The 15,525-nt window shown below is 41.8% G+C and overlaps 1 protein-coding gene across 6 annotated transcripts in view; it reads right to left on the reverse strand.

The window, feature by feature from the left end:
• megf11 (multiple EGF-like-domains 11) overlaps positions 1-15,525 on the reverse strand; it is a 78,387-nt gene that overhangs the window by 46,704 nt on the left and 16,158 nt on the right. For 3 of the 6 annotated variants that reach the window (XM_034588658.1, XM_034588655.1, XM_034588654.1), the window contains exons 2-7: positions 15,336-15,465; positions 11,815-11,922; positions 10,469-10,570; positions 9,983-10,083; positions 4,482-4,574; positions 4,307-4,327 (exon numbers count right to left, since the gene is read on the reverse strand). In XM_034588658.1, the coding sequence (XP_034444549.1) occupies positions 4,307-4,327; positions 4,482-4,574; positions 9,983-10,083; positions 10,469-10,570; positions 11,815-11,921 (424 nt within the window). In that variant the 5' untranslated portion in view covers position 11,922; positions 15,336-15,465. The remainder of the gene's footprint in view (positions 1-4,306; positions 4,328-4,481; positions 4,575-9,982; positions 10,084-10,468; positions 10,571-11,814; positions 11,923-15,335; positions 15,466-15,525) is intronic. The other 3 variants (XM_034588659.1, XM_034588657.1, XM_034588656.1) reach the window with 1 other exon arrangement.

Consider the following 15,525-nt stretch of genomic DNA (forward strand, 5'->3'; position numbering starts at 1 on the left):
TCCTCTTTCACATTACATCTACGCCTGTTGGGGCAAGGAAATGAGCTAATGAAGCTAAAGGAAATATCTGCCATCTCTGCTTGACCCCGACCAAATTATTCAACACAGCGAGTTAAAAAAGCCTAATGAAACCAATCACTGATGTAAAAACCTTAATAATGAATAATCTTACTGTTCTATTTGAGAATTAACATGAAATAAGTAGATTTTAGACCGCGTGTCTCAAGCAATACCCCAGAAACAGGCGTTCACTGGCCACATTCATCAATTAAGCATGTGTATGTACAGCACCCGCAGCGGAGGCTGGCCTCCCATTTGAATACATTAGGGAGGAATATGTTACCTCATGGACCACGGCTGACCGACCACATTAGATTTGGCTATTAAGTGTGATAGATTTCCTCTTGGAACACAAAGGATGCTCAGTGGTTAACAAAGCTAAACTACTCCTTGGACTTTTCAGATGCGTTATCTCGGTAGCATTGATTTGCAGCATCTCGGAACAAGTGGGCGAACATTTCCTCCACAATGAGGAGAAGCACACTCTGAGAAGGCACAGGGAAGAAATAAAAAAATAGAAATAAAATCAAACCTCCATATTTATGCACAGCTCTCTGCACAGGGGGACATGTCATTATCCAACTGAAGCACATGAAATCAATGATAGTGCTTCAATGCACATAATATCTACCAAGTGACGGCAGTCATAACTAAATATACCTTGTTCATACAACTATCTTTATCGTTGTCTGCATTTGAAAGCTGTTATTACTGTAGTATATAGTGACCCCGTGTGCCTGGCTCATCAAGGCGGATTCAATCACAAGTGCTAGACAGTATACGTAGATGGCGGCAGAGGGGCGAGGTCATTCCTCTGCAACCTTAGAAAAGCAAAGTCTACTTTTACACCAAAGAAACTCATAAGACCCTGAAAACACAGCTTTCATTCAATAAACTCAATATTCTACAATGATTTCATTGCACACATATATCTCACAATGTGGGCTTTTACAGCAACGTGTACCACAACCAATAAATTCAGTACTTTGGTAAAACACAATACTTCAGTAGAACAAAATTGTATTGTTCAGACACATAAGCAGAGCTCCATCGATCTGAACTGCCTTGGCAAAGATTGCTGCTTTCTCTATTATATTGAGCCTATGGTTTTACATCATATATTTCAGGGTGTCTCCAGGTTTCAAAAAGTTTAAGACTTTTTAAGACACTATTAATTAACTTAAGACCAATGTCAAGTACAAAGACTGTATAGAAAGGTGGATGACTCGTCTCCACTTTCTCCCACTATCCAGAAATGAAAGAAAAATATCCTCGATATCTCGAGTTTGCACAGTAGCAATCAGGGGATGGGGCCACAGTATAAAGATACACGCACTTGACCAACTGTGAGTCAGTTTCAGCTGTCAATCAAAACATTTAACCCAGTTTTTATAGCATTAAATAACTAATTAAAATCAAACTAATCTGTAAAATGAACACTTGAACAAACATCAGCGTGATAAGAACTACCTAAAATAACAAAAATTGACTTTGACCTTTTAGTTTGGTCCATGTCCCATCCATTAACATGGAGGAGATGAGATTTATGACCTTTACTTCAACCAGCCACCAGGTGAGACCAATACACTTCTGCTTCACTTATGGGGAGCTGCCATGTCGACCATTTTTATATACATACTATATGCTCAAGTATGACAGATGTGACGGAATATCAGAGTCCCAGAATTACTAACACTTCCCCATGATTAAAGATGAGATGTAGTAGCCAAGTAGTGAATAACCCTTAATACGCCATGATATCTTGCAAACTACTGGCAGAGACAGTATGTATATAAAGTATTTTCCACAGCCAAGCCGAGTGTACTGGGATAAAATCTGAGTGTTTGAAGACACTATTCTTGGTATTGGTTTTATTACAGTGTGACAATATCTGTATCATTAACAACGAACTAAAACACACGAGACATTACAAACTATGCATACCACCAAAACAGTTGTTGTAAAAAGAAGTTACGACCTACCTAAATATATTAAAGACAAAATATGTAATATTTTAATGTATTCAATAATTATTTTCAGGGATTAAAGATTTTAGACTTTTAATCTAAGACCCTGTGTAAAACCTGTAGTATTTTATAGGATTAGAATTCTACTGACAATAATGTTTTTCAAGACAAACCCAAATTGCAAACACAGCAGCACACACAAGACAAACAGTACATTTCATTATAATAATAAAAAAAAAGCAGAAGGCAAAGCAACAGAAAACACAAGCACAGCAGAGAAAACATAAAAACATTAACAGGTACATGTCACCACACTCTCTCATTGTCCTCATGAGCTGTACTCATTTCATAACATGAGATCAGAGAAGCATATTAAAGGGCACGATTCGCAACCACGAAACACAGGCATTAGGGCAATCCCACCAACCGACAGCAGCAATTAATCATTCATCACTCTACTGAGAGAACACAACCTCCACACAGACTGCTCCAAATCCACATGCGATAGATGTCGAACGAGACGACATTTGAAAACAACAGTCAACAACAGACAGCATCCTGTAGTGCTGTTTTATCTTTGGTTCATATCCCACAGTGTGTCCTTGAGATGAGTCTAAGACACCCCAGGACTCCATGCAGGTCACAGGGCAGGTCTGATCTCAGTGGGACGGTTGCCTCAGGCCGAGAAAGAGGATGAAATGTTTTTCTGTCTACAGCAGGTGGACACCAGCGGGTGAAAAACAGGTGATATCTTAGCCTTCACCAGCAGCTCTCCCGACACAACACACTGAATCCCTCCTACCTATATCTCCTTCTCTTTTCTGGCCACAAACAGTCCAACTCCTTTATTTTCACCACCTGACCCATATACAAAACTGCTTTCTGGTGGGTGCTGCTCCAGAAACATGGTCCAAGCCTTTGATGCAGCTCCAGATCACAGGCTGAAAGGCTGTCACTTCAGCTTTCGGCCGCTCAGCATCCCACGGCTGCGCTTCATCTCCGAGCCTTGGTGACACACTTTTTATTTTATCACACATCCTTTGTCATGCGAGCAGCCATCTCTGCCCTCTCACCAGCTATCATATCAAGGAGCTGGCTCTTATGATGCAAAATCAGATACTATAACACAAAATCTACCACAGAATTATTTGTATTGGAACCACATAAATGGTATTATGTACTTTTCAGCCCATGTGAGCCATAACATGACAGTCACATACACTTACATGAATTCCATTAAAGCTCACATCACCCGTCAGTGCTGGGTGAGAGCACGATTCACAATGAAGACAACATGCAGAACCATTTACACTAAGGAAAAAGAGTGCAGATTTAATTTAAAAATTGGCACACATTGCCCATTTCTACAGATGAAAGCTCGTAAATGAAAAAGCCTGGAATCCTGCCTGGTATGGAAATCTAAAGTTATGAATAATGCCTCTGTCTCAATCATCAAGTCTATTTTAATAAGGCAGATTAGCCCAGCACCTGAAGGCTGAAAGGCACAAGCCGCTGCACCCCTAACCAACCGAGAGCGGGACAAGCATCTCAGGGGGGCTCTGCACTCCGCATCCTCCCTGTTGGACCCTCACCACGTCTGCAGGGAGCGAGCAGAGGCAAACAGCTCAGGCTTGTCACTTACGCCCATGAATCCACCTCCAATGGACCGGCACTGCAGCGAGAGCAGCTGATTTACACACAGTTGCTAATCAGTTGAATTGCTCTCTTGCTAATGAAAACTCATAGATCTATACAATAACACTACTGATTTCATTTTAGCTCCCATTACTCATTCCTAAATATGCAATAGGCAATGAGAGTTAAATGCTACTGGGACAAGTCAGGTGGAGAATTTGGGGGTCAGGAGGGTCGACTCCATACATGGTGGCCTGGATCATTGCTATCTCTGTCCTGACCTGAGAAGAAGGGCCTCCTGTTTGCACGTTCAATATTTCACTGTAGACATAAATATCAAAAGGTATAAATGGATTATTTCCTCCTGTCTGGCCCCAGTGACGCTCCAGCATTTAGCTGATTGCAGGGTGGATACATTTAACTCCATCCTCCCATCCTGCTCTGGAAGCTGAGGTAAACCCAGTCAACATAAAGGCCACCGCCACGGTTAGTTTCAGCTTGGCAGTCTGCGGCACCAGTCTAATCATGATTAAGACCATAACAGAGAACTGTGTAGACACAGGGGGAAGCAACCATCCATCCATCCGCTATATTCATCAAGCAAATCACTTCCAGCAAATGAGAATGAATTCATTGTGACTTACCTGTTCCGTTGGCTATGTTTGCTAAGAAGAGAGGATACAAAGCTGAGCAGCTTTGAGGTACACGTACATTGAGGCAACAGAGATTCACAGCAAAGTCTTATGGACTACCTGTGAACACCTTTAGAAATAATATAACTCTAAATGCATTGTAGGGTTAGAAGCAAAGTGAACTCACCACTGGAGCAGTCCAGCCCGCCCCATCCGGGCTCACACTGGCATGTATCCGGAGACACGCAGCGCCCGTGGACACACTCCTCTGTGCACAGAGCTGAGACACACAGAGACATTGCCTCATCAGAGCAGTGCATAACAAGTGTAAAACATCATTACACCCCCGATATACAGCATAATAAAAACCACCAAGATAACAGTTCAAAGATAATGGCCCTTAAGGTTCAACACTCAATATCTTAGTTGTGGCTCTCATATTCAACATCCATCTTCTCTACTTGACACCGGGCTCAATGATTTCTGAGGAGATTGAGTCCTTGGTCAACATCTTGGTTTATCACAGAGCTTTACTTTGCACAATGAGCTGTTATCAGCAGGCTGAGCTGTGAGGGAACAAGCTGTAAATCCCCTCTAATTTGATCAGCCAGTACTTTGTCATACGGTGATGCTTTAATGTAGCTGGTCCGGGCACCGCAGTGTTTACTAAGTGTGCAGTTTTCTTGATCCATTCATATCGAGCAACACGGCACCCGATTGATTGGGTCGACATTAGTATTCATGGGAGCGTGTTCGCGTGAGTTGGGAGTTTGGTTCAGCTGGATAATAAAGTGACCTACAAGGAGTTTTCTTTTGTTTTTTTCCTACAGTGCTAGTTTTGTGTGTGAAGGAAAAGTATCACAAAAGCACTTAGCATGAATAAATCTGTGGCAAGGGCATCTGGCCAGCAGAGTTAAGACATACAGGTTCTTATCTGAGGAAGGAGACAGTCAGGTCCATACAATGAGAGAGAGACCCCGCCTGATGGGAATCAGGAGTCCACTTGGCCTTAAGAGGAATGGTACACAACCCAAGGGCAGTGGGAGAGACAATCCGTCCTCTTAACTGATCAGACCTCATCCAGCACTTCATCCAAATTGTGCGTCTCTTGTTTACCCGGTGCACCTGCATAGAGGTGCAAGAATTTGTTTTTTGCCCCTGTCAGCGTGTCTACAAAACGACTCAACAATAGATGACTGGATTTTTACCACCATTTCACAATTACACTTCTCAGGAACATTACTTGGGATGGTATTGACAGATGATATGTTTTGAAAAGCAAATTTTTCAAGATAGACACAAAAAATAGAGTAAATGTATAATGTATATTAATCCGAAAATTATACCCTATCATATGATATCAAATGACTATAAGAGGTCACAAAGAACTCATAAAATGACATCATTTTTAAGGTATCCCTGCATCCTTGTAGTGACGACGTACATTTATATAGATTGAAAAATGATTTTTTATCATATTGTAGGAATTATGTCATCATGATGTCACAGAAAATGTAATCATGTAGTGTAGCAATGCATTAAGTTTTGTAACCAACAACATCAGCAACAGAACCTACAGCTTCTTTAGATCAACCAATAATCTGTTCTCTTTTGGTATAATTGACGTCATGACGATGTTATTATGAAATGGCATTATTACAATACAACCTGATTGAGGTGTATATCGAACACATGCAGAGTATCCATTGCTCCTCTGATGCTTTTAAAATGTTTTGTTTTATAATAGAGCGTGAAAAAATGGGAACAAGGACACCATCTATTACATTTTTTTGGGTTTTTTTTAAACACCATAAGCCCCTAGGTGATGTTGCAGCTCTGTGTGCAACACTATGGAGCTCATTCTGCAGGCAGAGAGAGAGGTCAGCAGAAGCTGGCTGCAGGCCTGGACAGTGCTGCTATAGATTATCACTCAATCAGGCTTCGATTAGGATCCACCGCCAGAAGAGAGATGTAGCGGGGAAAGGAGAAAGAGGAGTGAATCCCAAACACTCGCAAGCCGGTGATAATCGTAGAAATGCTCCAGAGGCAAAAATGGTAAACCAGAGATTGAAAGATAATTCAAGGCAGATTTCTAGGCATCAGTTCTCTGACAGGAAAACTGTCTAATTTCAGTAAGACAGCGGAAAGAAAAGGGGGAAGAGCTCGAACATTTGTGCTGACGAAGGTGTGACATCGACTACCTGTAATCAATGAGTCCACAGTATGCAGAGTATTCAAAGGGAAGAGGAGACGAATTCAATGTCACCATGATGAGATGATTCGTTTGGTTTCAATCAGCGAATTCTGATCAGCGAGAACAGGGAAATGCAAATGTGTCACATCCTTTAGGAAAAAAAGAAATATGGAAATGAAGTTTTGAATATGGGAGAAAGGATAAAGCGCACCCTTCTCCTGAGATCTGAACCGGTGTACTAAAGGGATGGCATAATAAAGTAGGAGGTAGGTCTTTCATTTTAATTGAAATTCATGAATCACTCTGCTTAACTCACGTCTAAGGAATCTGTCGGAAAATTGAGTCTTTCATCTAGATAAAAAGCTCATCTAACTCATTATGCAGAGGTGTTATCAGAGCGGGGAACAATGGAGCTAATTGGTGATTGTCATGCAGTGTTAATAAATTTCATATTCTTACACAGTCAAACGACAATCTTTTAAAATGTCAGATAAAACAGATCTTCATGGAGAAAAGACTTACCAGTACAATGCTGTTTATTTATGGTTTTGGTAACAGTGGTGTTTAGTGGTACAAAATGAAGTGAAAAACCTGGAACATTACTGTGATGATGGCTAAATCATTTTAAGAGCGCTGTCTACAGAACATATCAAACAACTCCCTCCAAAGCTTCTTCCACATGTCTCCATCGTCTGGCACCGAGAAGATTTATTTTAAAACTGTGTCTTTGAAGCATTAAAAAAAAACGCAACAAAGCCGAAAATGAAAAAGAAATCAAAAGCACAGACTCCCTTTCTGAAGAAAAAAAAAAATCTCATCATCTTCGCGATCATCAAAACCCAAAATGTGAAATGTGCTCACGTATCTCCGCCTGGAACTTTATCAAACCCCAACTAATTCTGCCGCCGAACGTCATTTCAGAATTAAATTGCGGCGATGGACAGGCGAGAGTCATGCGGGAGTCATCTGGAGTAAATGCTCTGCTGGAAAGAGAGGACTCACAGCCCTGCAGAGACCGGCAGCCTCGGAAGATATTACAAGCTGTTGTCATTAGCGAGCTCCTCTCACTTCCTCAAGCACAACCGTAACAATCATGCTTATTAGGAGGGAAACGAGTTCTTCATATCCTCGACGTAGGCTAGTTACAGATTAAGGTAATAATTCATGACGTATCATAGGTCGCAGAATTAATAAAGACCTCATGTCGGAAACTTCAAGCGCTACTTAACACAAAACAGTTTTTTACGTATAGAGGATTGCTCCGGAAATTTGACACCTCGCATATGAAGATGGGATTAAATAAAACAACAAACAAAAGTAGAATGGCACACCCCCGCCAAGGCCCAGCAGTCCCCGTAGTGTGAACTATGCTTAAAGCCCTGTCTGCAACAACCAGCCTGATGAGGGTGGTGAAGGCACATGTAGTGGTAACATGTCTTTAATCGGCTTGGTTAGTGTCTCTCGGATGGGTTTGGACAAAACAATGCGGTCTTTACAACTGATGTCCACTGAAGTGTTTCACCTCCTCCAGCTTGATGTGTCATTCTGTAGCAGGATGACACAGAAGTGCCGGAGGATTATACCCACAGTGTCTCTTCTTGCGTGTGATTTTGTGATTAAACATAGTTTGGGGACCAGTCCTGGTGACCCCCCCCCCCCCCCCCCATCGTCAGAGAACTCGGCTTTATGAAACCACTTATAAAATCACTATATCAAAATTTGTATTTGGATCTACACAATAAAATGTCAGTCTCTAAACATAGCTGATATTTTTTATTCCAGATCCACACCAAAAATTAATTGATTCTTTCTTGGCCCCTGTCCCATACCTCCACCAAGATTCATGGAAATCCGTTCAGTTGTTTTAATATAATCATGCTTACAATCCAACCAACCAACACACAAACGGACAGGGGTGAAAACATAACCTCCATGTTGGGAGTAAAAACATCCGTAAAGATTATGTCGGTGATTTAGCGTCTCCCTCTGTTTATCTGTGTGATAATTTGGGTTCATTCAAGGTCTGCACGTCCCCAGCTTCATTAGCCACTCTAGCTCTCAGTAGAGCTACAGTAAGGGTTGATGATGATAATAAATAAAAAAAAGCAGAAGCAGGATTAAAAGGCAAACACTCTTCAAACATTTCTGACTTTTAATGAAACAGAATTTATGGAGGAAGCTACAGTAAACTAACAATACACAAGGGGGAGGGATATTTTGCATTCAGTGCACAACAAAGTGTCCGGAAATAGACGACTTGAGTAAAATTTGGGATCAATTTACTTCTCACAGAAGGGGGCGTCCTTTGGTCGCTACATGCAAAACAGCTTTGGGAGTACAAATCTCTTAATCCTGGTAGTGAGAGTGCTAGGATTAAAAGGGGTGGAACAGTTTGCAGAGACAGCAGAAAGCAAACACTGCCCTCTCGGCCCCGATCAACGCAGTCTCACCACTTAAAGGGGGGGCCGGCTGTTCTGTCACCCTCAGCCCAACATTATATCAAAATAAAACCTACTGTTCCCACAACGGGGGAGGCCACATGTGAGAGGCACCTCCATTTTCACAGATTCACCTGGTTAACACCCTGGAAAGATTATCAATGAACAAATACCTCCGCTGTCAGCCAAATGGTTAATGAATACATTATTGATCAATCTGCGCCTCCCTCCTCAAGACCCCCTGATAATCACACCAGCTCTTATTCTTGGCTGGCTGGTTTCCCGGTGCTCTGCTGCCCGCAGGCGAGTGTGAAGCCATATAGACAAGGACACGCACAGCTGTGGTCAAAAAGGAAAAAAAACCACATGGCTGCAGTCAACGTAGCAGTCAACGTAGCAGTCACTCCCTCGTGCTGCAAAAAGATCTAGGAAAATATTAAAATGTGAGTCTATTCTTATTTAAAAGAGAATAAAACATTAGTTAAGGCGAGAATATCAAAAACACAGCTCTCAGAAGCTATGTGTTCTGTCTTTATTTGGCCAACATGCAGAAATATGCAGTTTGATGTGTGCGAGTAAAAATAGAATGACCGTTAACGAAGCCATATAAAATGACAGTGAATGATTGCAATCAGCATATTGCTGTGGTCCAATTTCCATGGCTTCTGCTTCTTTTATGTTATTGAATTTCCAGTGTAGTTTTATGGCGGATGCTATAACTACTCAGTCTGTAACTAGGGCCCTCTTGGCTCGTTAATTTTTCTCATTGTTATATAACTTCAGTTAAATGACTCTTGTGGGAAGAGTAAAGCTGGGAGCAGGGTATGGTGTAAAACGTTGTTCCTTTATGTTAAATCACGCTCAATCGCCTTAAAAGTGAATAAATTCTCATGGATTCTAAAGGAGGAGTTTGTGGTGGAATGCCGTCGGACGCTTGTGATAAAGCGGCCTGGCAGGGAGTTGTAAAGCCGCTGCGCCGAAGGATCAATCATAATATTTACTCCTTTTCTCTAAGACATAACCTGAAATGTCATCAGCGACAAAGGAGCTACTTACGAACACACAAGTCTCCGCTCTCAAAGTAACCAGGGCAACACTGTGAGCGGCGTCTATACATGGTCCTCACCCCCCGCCGGTAAGCCGTCTTATAGCTGATCCTGGAGAAACAGACACAAAGAGACGGCGACATAATGCAAAGAGCCACCCTTTCTAAAGGGTAGGGAAATGTAACTTGTACCATGATATTTTTGTTTTCATGGGCAAGTGTATAAAGTACGACAGAGGAAGAAGAATTAACACCAGGGAAATTTTGTGTAAAATACCCACAAAATAAAAGCCAGTATTTGAGCTCAATTCAATTAAAGTAATTTGAACATTTATAGTAAAATGATTACAGTCCGATTCTGGCTCAGACTCCTTCACAAGAGCATTAACGAGTATGTTTATTGTGACCTTCGTGGACTTGGACGTGGTTTTTGGGGGACAGTAAAGGTCGAGGCCACTGATGTAATAAATGTGGGGACAAGACTCTTGTAAACTTACCTGTGCCTGGTGCATTTAAACCAGTTGAGGATGTCCGTGCACCGGGTGTAATAGATCTGATCAAACGGGTGAGCGTAGGATTCCTGTACAGTCACAGCGTAGCTGAAAGACAGAGTAGTAAATATACAAGTGGTAGAAGGAAGAATTGACTCCATTAATATACTTTTTCCATTTTGTGCTGCTTTATACTTCAGCTCCACAATTCAGAGGGAAATAGCATACTCAAGTTTACACAATAAATCCTCTGACTTATTTCACTTCATCCATCTGTCACCCACAGCTTCTAGTAACTCTTCAGATTAAGATTTTACATATATGAAATAAAATTCAAAGCAATGTGAAACATTAGTGCTTCCTGACCTTAATGGCCTGTGAGTCCTTATAAAACTGTGGTGTTAACTTGGGACCACTTATCATGTTAGTTGTTAGCTGTCGCTCACAGTTCCAAAACTGTATCGTAAAATTATGTCAATTAAATCTGGACCAGTTCATAATTTTGACCCCATCTGGCACATTCATCTTTTTCTTCTTCTATTATTCATTGATGTCTCGACTTCATGCAATTGGTCAGAAATTCCAAATTATTGAATCTGTAGTTTTTGGGATCTGAATATACAGGTGAAAGACTCTATTATAATCATAGTGAAATGTTAGTGAGTAATATAGATTTCCATGGTCCTTGGAGATATTTGAAATAAAAAAACAGCACACAGGTCCTGTCATTAGATACTGTTCATATAAAGCTATAGAATAACTTTGATATGCAAAGGAAAGACTTGAAAGGGCATCAGGTGATTCATGTTATTGATATATGCAGCCAGCAGCAGTCTGAGGACCTCAAAGCCATGAACACTTAGGGAATTTATTTTGATGCCAGCAAAGTACAACCATGATACCTAAGTACCTTCACCTTGGTCAGGCAATAATCCAGATCATATATCTTCACAGCTTTCTTTCCACCCCTTTGCATCGAGGAGAGAAATTATTCCTCCTTATTTCTCAAAAGTGACACTGGCCAGCACAACTAATAATTATTCAGGCTCTATGGCTGTCATGATTGATTGGAACGAGAGTACACTGATCAATTTGCCTGCGTATTTCATTTGAAGCTGCAACTCCTACAATCTCTCAGTGCTTGGCGACTTGAGCCGTGTGAGATCGATACTGCTGTTTGGACTTTGAGAATAGGTCTGGAACTTTGGTTAACACCGTGCTTGTTGCAGGTAGAAAAAGTTTGAGGATCGACAATGTCAGTCCGGGGAGCCAGTGTTCTCAAACAACTGCAGATTCTCTTTCAAATCTAAAATTCAATGTCCTGGGGTAAACACAAGAGGATACACGCTCACCTCTCCCAGTGGCTGCAGACATTGGGGTCATCTGGGTTCAGACTCCATACACCAGGGGCACAGCCCAGGACGAGGACCAGGGCCAGCGGGGCAACAGATGACCCCATCCTTCACAGTGAGAGGGTGACAGGAAATAAAGATAAATAGCTGAATGGATACATGGAGCCTCTCTCATATTGACCTTTTCAATAAGGACTCAATTGTGCGTGGAAGAAGTGCACATATGGTAATTCAATAATATTTAGAGACATAGTTCATCATTTTGGGTTCATTCAACTTTTCCCCATGACTTAGAGAGAGGTTAGACATCATTCTTATATATCTGTGCAGTATGAAACAACAGTCAGCAGCTGGTCCGACTGTTTAAGAAGATGGAAGACACATCTCACAGAAATGAGGCCAAACTATCTTGGATACAAATGCTGCCGTCTTGGGCTTATATGGCGTCATTTGGAGCCAGATACTTTGCAGGAGTGATGGAGGGATAAAGCCAAAATATCAAGGTCACACTTTTACATGCGTTCAAACAATCACAAGTCAGTCTCAGCTGTCAAACATGATAATTCACACATTTTTATAGCATCAAAACTTAATTTAACTTAAGTAACAAACCAACCTCCACAGATCAGATATTGAATTAGTGAGCTTTACAGTGTGTTCAGCCAAAACACAACTGCTGACATACACATAGTAAGTTTTAACTATGGGCATGTGAGGTCAAAAAGCTTCACTTGAGCAAAAAAACGTATCTTGTCATTTCATGAAATCTGCTTCATACATGTACAGTGATGAGAGGAAACAGAAACACAAGGACATGGACCAGAATTCATAAAGACTTCAGATATCAGTCAGAAGTTGAGGAGTACACAAGTGACACACACACAGTGAGTGTAAACTTTGCTTGCTAGCTTACAGCTAACTGTGCAGTTGGTTAATTGGATGTTTGGGACAAATAAACTGCACAATTGGTTCAGGTCAAATTCACACAAATGATGCAAGGTGGACATTTTCTTTGGCTTTCTCTCTGAACTCATTGAGGCAGACTTTGTTTTCCAAAATATCAAGCCGTTTTCTTAAGGGAGGTATAAGCTTGTGTGGATTTGAGCTGTCCCAGATGAAAGATGACCATCGTGAAAGAAAAGTGGCAATATCTTCGCTCATGGATCCAAAATGGTGGCCCTGGGAGAGAGGATTAAAGTTGGCTGGTGTCATAGTCTTGAGATCAAAGATAGCCCGGTACAAAATTCTGACATTGTCACAAATGAAATGAAATGGCACATGCTTCTTTTCCCTATAGCCCACAGATAACAGGGACCCTATTATCCTCCTCTCTGTCCAACCTCCATGCAGGTTAGGTTAATTGAAGACTCTAAATTGCCCATTTGAATGTGAGTGTGAATGGCTTGTTTCTGCATGTCAGCCCTATGATGGAAAGGCGACCTGTCCGGGGTGTAACCACCTCTTGCTCAATGTCAACTTGAATTGGCTCCAGCCTCACGGCAACCCTTAAAGGATAAGAGGTATAGATAATAGAGGGATGGAGGGATAAGTGCATCTATTGCAAGGACTCAGTCGTTGCTTAGCTCTATTGTTTATAGCAGCGCAGATGGATGACGCACGCTGAAGACGTTTTATTAGTGTAAATTTACTTGTGTTGTTGCCTACGATTCGAAAGGGGTTATCATCGGACAGTCTTCATGCATCAGAGTTAATGTCTTACCCAAGTTTATTAGATCCATATCACAAAGTGTGGTTTGCAATAAACGTGTATGATTGCTGACCTCTCACTGTCTGTAGGCGACTTTAAAGTGCTTTTTTTATGCAGCCTAGGATTATTTAAATATATACCCGTGCTTGTTTAACATTTGCTCCTGTGTCCATCTCCTTCAGTGAGACCTTCAAAGCCACATGTGTGCTCTAGGTGAGCAGCCGCAGGATTGAGACCTCCGTGTGACAGTGACATAGATGCTGATTTGCTCAGAGGTTATTTCATTAGATGCACAGGCAGAGCAAGAGCACGTATAATGATGGATTCGCCGCATGTTCAGGTCATACCTGAGTAAGCCGCTGGCCAAGATAAAGAATGTATGGATGATTCATGTATGGCTGACACACAGCGTATCGCATACCCTAGGTTTTATGCCTGGACGCCATTAACTGTATCTTATTTATAGTGCTCGGTCTCTGGACCCTGAGCATGATGTGGCCTCTGGAGAAAACTTACACAGTGTTGTATCATTAGTGTTGTATTATTACAACAAACACAGGAGAATGAATACAAAATAACTGACCCCTGAGTTGTCTTTGCAACTGTGCACGGCTCAGTGTGTTGTGATTGTGCGTTTGCGTGTGTACATTAGCTTGTTTGTGCTCTGCATGGGCTTCGGGGGGGGGTGTTACAGTGGATGGGTTCAATATTTCGGAGTGACTGTATCCAATAACACCGGCATTCACATGTTCAGCTAATCTTCTGCATTGATAGCTGCATGTAGTTCACTCACATGTGAAAGAAAATCAATCAGGCCTCCACTTCGTCTAAGTAGCAGTTCATCTGAGCAGGTCGAGGTTAAAGTCACGTTCATTTCCTTAACAGGATGGTTAATCAAGATGCACACATGCTACAGGCAACAGCCGCTTTCATATAAAGGCCCTTCTTTAAAATGATGCTGGTAAAATACTACAGGGGGCCCTGCTTGATTGACTAGAACGATTTTATTGCCCCTGGGATAATATCACCACTCTCTGTCATTTCTCTGAACAAGCAGAATAATTTGTCACATGCATCGTGTCACATCGCTCAGAATACATTCATAAGTTATAGTCTGAAAATGGTGTTTTCCATACCAACACCTGAAAATGCATATCACATGACCACTCATCTCCTACACATGTAAGCATTTGTATCATTGTAAAATCTAGAATTTAACTGCACAACCGCTGTTAGCAAAGACAACAGGGGCAGCAACACTTGTAATTAATTATCCATGTTGTGTTTTACACTGGTAGCCGAGGCTAATGCTGGTTGTTCTCTTCCAGAAGGGGGTCATGTGATACGAGCCTGACGCATCAGCAAAGGCTACGTCAGGACCATAAAGACCCAATCAGCAAGCTGTCAAGAGTGTCTACACCATCAATTTCAAACATGTTCGTTTCTGCCCGTCCTGACTAAAACGCAGCCCCGGAGTTTTCAAACTAAAACGGGGCCAGCAGCGTTTCCAAACTTCTCACTCTTAGCGGCTCTAAAACTGCGGAGTAGTGTGGACGGCAGGCGTATCCAAAGCAGAGTTGATGCATTTCAAATGATAACGTAGTAGTGTGGATGTAGCCTCGGTCACAACTCTGCACCAAGCGACCAGCAGGTAATAAAATGAAGATTATCCTGAATATGTGGCAAGATGAGGTGAATCAATGGGTTTTAGTTGTTGGGAGGGATGGCTGTGAGGAAAGTTAGTGCTACAGAGCCCTTGAAAAGAGACACAGTGATGGATCTAATAGCCGCAGGCACGTGGCCTTAAACTCACCTAATCCTACAGCCTGTGGTACCAGGGTGTTTTGTGGATGCTGAGGAGGCTCTGGAAGCACAAAGTGACAGAAGTGCCGCTGTGTTCAGACGCACACACTCGCTGCGAAAGGTGATGACAGGTCGCGGATCTATGGGAGAGAGGAAAAATAATGAGCTTATGATGACACATAGAAGACACGTTTCCTTCC

This window comes from Hippoglossus hippoglossus, chromosome 6 (genome assembly GCF_009819705.1).
Source record: "Hippoglossus hippoglossus isolate fHipHip1 chromosome 6, fHipHip1.pri, whole genome shotgun sequence".
In the NCBI taxonomy this organism is placed as follows: domain Eukaryota; kingdom Metazoa; phylum Chordata; class Actinopteri; order Pleuronectiformes; family Pleuronectidae; genus Hippoglossus; species Hippoglossus hippoglossus.